General features: G+C 58.5%; 1 protein-coding gene across 1 annotated transcript, besides 2 other annotated features; it reads right to left on the minus strand.

Annotated features, from left to right (window-relative positions):
* The first annotated feature begins 224 nt into the window (after nucleotides 1-224).
* Nucleotides 225-278: a sequence feature (A-rich).
* A 573-nt stretch (nucleotides 279-851) lies between these two features.
* On the minus strand, nucleotides 852-1,541 carry Tco025E_09998 (mucin-like glycoprotein; the record flags this gene model as incomplete). Its single annotated transcript, XM_029376792.1, has 1 exon — nucleotides 852-1,541. One exon carries the CDS (start codon nucleotides 1,539-1,541, stop codon nucleotides 852-854), a length of 690 nt encoding a protein of 229 aa, XP_029223079.1.
* A 418-nt stretch (nucleotides 1,542-1,959) lies between these two features.
* Nucleotides 1,960-2,016: a sequence feature (A-rich).
* The last annotated feature ends 102 nt before the right edge of the window (nucleotides 2,017-2,118 follow it).

The following is a 2,118-nucleotide window of genomic DNA, read 5'->3' on the forward strand; positions in this document are numbered from 1 at the left end:
GCAGTTGCGTGTGTGCCTGCAGACGCGCAACGGAAAGAAAAGGGAAGAGCAGGAAGGCATGCGAGAGCACACGCGCAGGCACAGCAGGGATGCGGGGCGGAACAGGCAGGGCACAACTCAGGCCAGAGACCGCAGCGCGGCCCACGCAGCGGCAGTCCACGGGAAGTATAATGAAGAAAGATGAAAAACAAAATTTCTCCTCCACAAAGTTCCGTCACACCCATAAAAAAAAAAGGAAACAAAAGAAAAGAAAGGAAAAAACAAAAGACAAAAAAAAATCGTATCGGCGCGTGAGCTCACAAAACAGATTGTATAGTTCGCCTGCGGAAAACAAGGCACATCTCTTGCATCCGTCTGAGGCTCCCCGCGCCCACACCGCTCATTCACGCTCGGCAGGGCACTTCAGCGCGGTGCTGTGCCTCCCGCCGCTTTACTTTGGCGACGGCGACCTGCGAGCGACAGGGGCGAGCGGTGCGCGGACGCCCACGGTCCCCGGCGTCGCACAACAGGCGTATGGGCGTATACAAGAAGAAAAAGCAGTCAGCACAGAAGGGACTGCCGTACCTGCCCCAAGGAGAGGGCAGGCATATAGACAAAACAAAGGACTCGCAGTATTGAAAAAGGAAGCACGAAATCAACAAAACAAGCAAACAAAAAATCAAGAGAGAAGTTGCCTCAACAGGGCGTGTGTTCATTGGCCACTTGTATAAATTTATGGCCCACACAGAGAAAAAAAAAAAGAAACGACTGTCCTACCGCAGGGCGACGCATCAAATTTGTGCTTCGTGGTGCCCGCGCCCCCGTCCTACATTTGGGCGGCCCGTGAGACGCACAGCGTGCGAGGTGGCTCCTCACCACGCGCCGTGGGCGGCGAGGGCCGCCACGAGCAGCAGCAGCGAAGCGGTGCGCATGCACACCGTGGCGACGTCACCGCCGGCCGTGTTATTTTTTTCGCCTTCCTCAGCGTTGCCGCCGTTTGGCTTCTCGCCGGGGCCCGCTGGTGGCTCGACCTCCGTGGGAGGTGATTCCGGCTTCTCTTCGGGCGCGCCTCCGCCCGGCGCACGTGCGTTGCAGCTGTGTAAAACGCCAAGGGTGTCGCCGCTCGGGTCCGTCGCCGGCGCGCCCGGGGATTTGTTCACAAACAGCCACCGCCTGTACACCCCACTGCTCTCCTTCGTCTTGCAGTGCAACGTGAAGGCAAGCAATTCTTGCGCCGCGGCTGCAGAGCAGCGACCGCTGGGCAACGTGGCGGAGTCGTACTGAGTCCCGGCCCAGGCGCAGAGGGAGTCATTCTCGTCGTAAATGGCTCCACTCATAGTGAAAGACTCATCCACAGTGATGGCGCACTTCTGCCAGGCGCTCTCGCCGGGGACACGCCAACTTACCTTTCTGGCAGCGTCCGCACACGAGACTTCCACCGGCACATCCACCTCCTTCTCGGCCGCCGCGACGCACGCGGGGGGGCAGCAGCAGGCGCAGAGCAGCGCGAGGAGCGCCAGGGCGCACACCGCACGGCGCCGCACCGTCAGCGTCATCGCCATCAGTAAAAATATTGGCAGTCGAGTCGCTGGGAGCAGTGAGCCAAATTCTTCAGGTGGCGGCGAAGAAAGCAAGAGAAAAGGAGTGAACAAGAGGTAGAAAGAGAGCAGAGAGAAATAACACAAAGATGGCGGCCCTCCGAGTCCACGCAGCCACTGGCACAGGAGAAAGCCGCACATGTAACCGCCAGCACCGACCACGAAACGACCATGCACGTGCCCTGCAGTTTAGACTTATCGTGCGTTTGTGCGTGTGTGTGCCTGCATATGCGCAAAGAAAAGGCAAAGGAAGCGCAGGAGAAGACTAGTGGGAGCTGGGGCGGCAGTGCGGCATTCCAACACACTGGAGGTGTCGACACGGCCGCCCCCGCCAAAGGCAGAGTCATCGCGCCCGCCACCGCGGCGGAGCGCCCGCAACACACAAAAGCAATCAAAAACGAACAAAAGCAACGGAGGGAAAAATAAAAGCAAAAGAAAACAGGGGGACACGTGTTGGCAACCGACGCAAAGTTGCTTGTCGGCACCTCCATCGAAGCAGTGGCACAGGCGCACAGAATGAAAAAAAGTTGACAAGAGCGAC

The sequence above is a fragment of the Trypanosoma conorhini genome (assembly GCF_003719485.1).
Source record: "Trypanosoma conorhini strain 025E chromosome Unknown Tco_14.4_contig_01403, whole genome shotgun sequence".
NCBI classification, from domain to species: Eukaryota; Euglenozoa; class Kinetoplastea; order Trypanosomatida; family Trypanosomatidae; genus Trypanosoma; species Trypanosoma conorhini.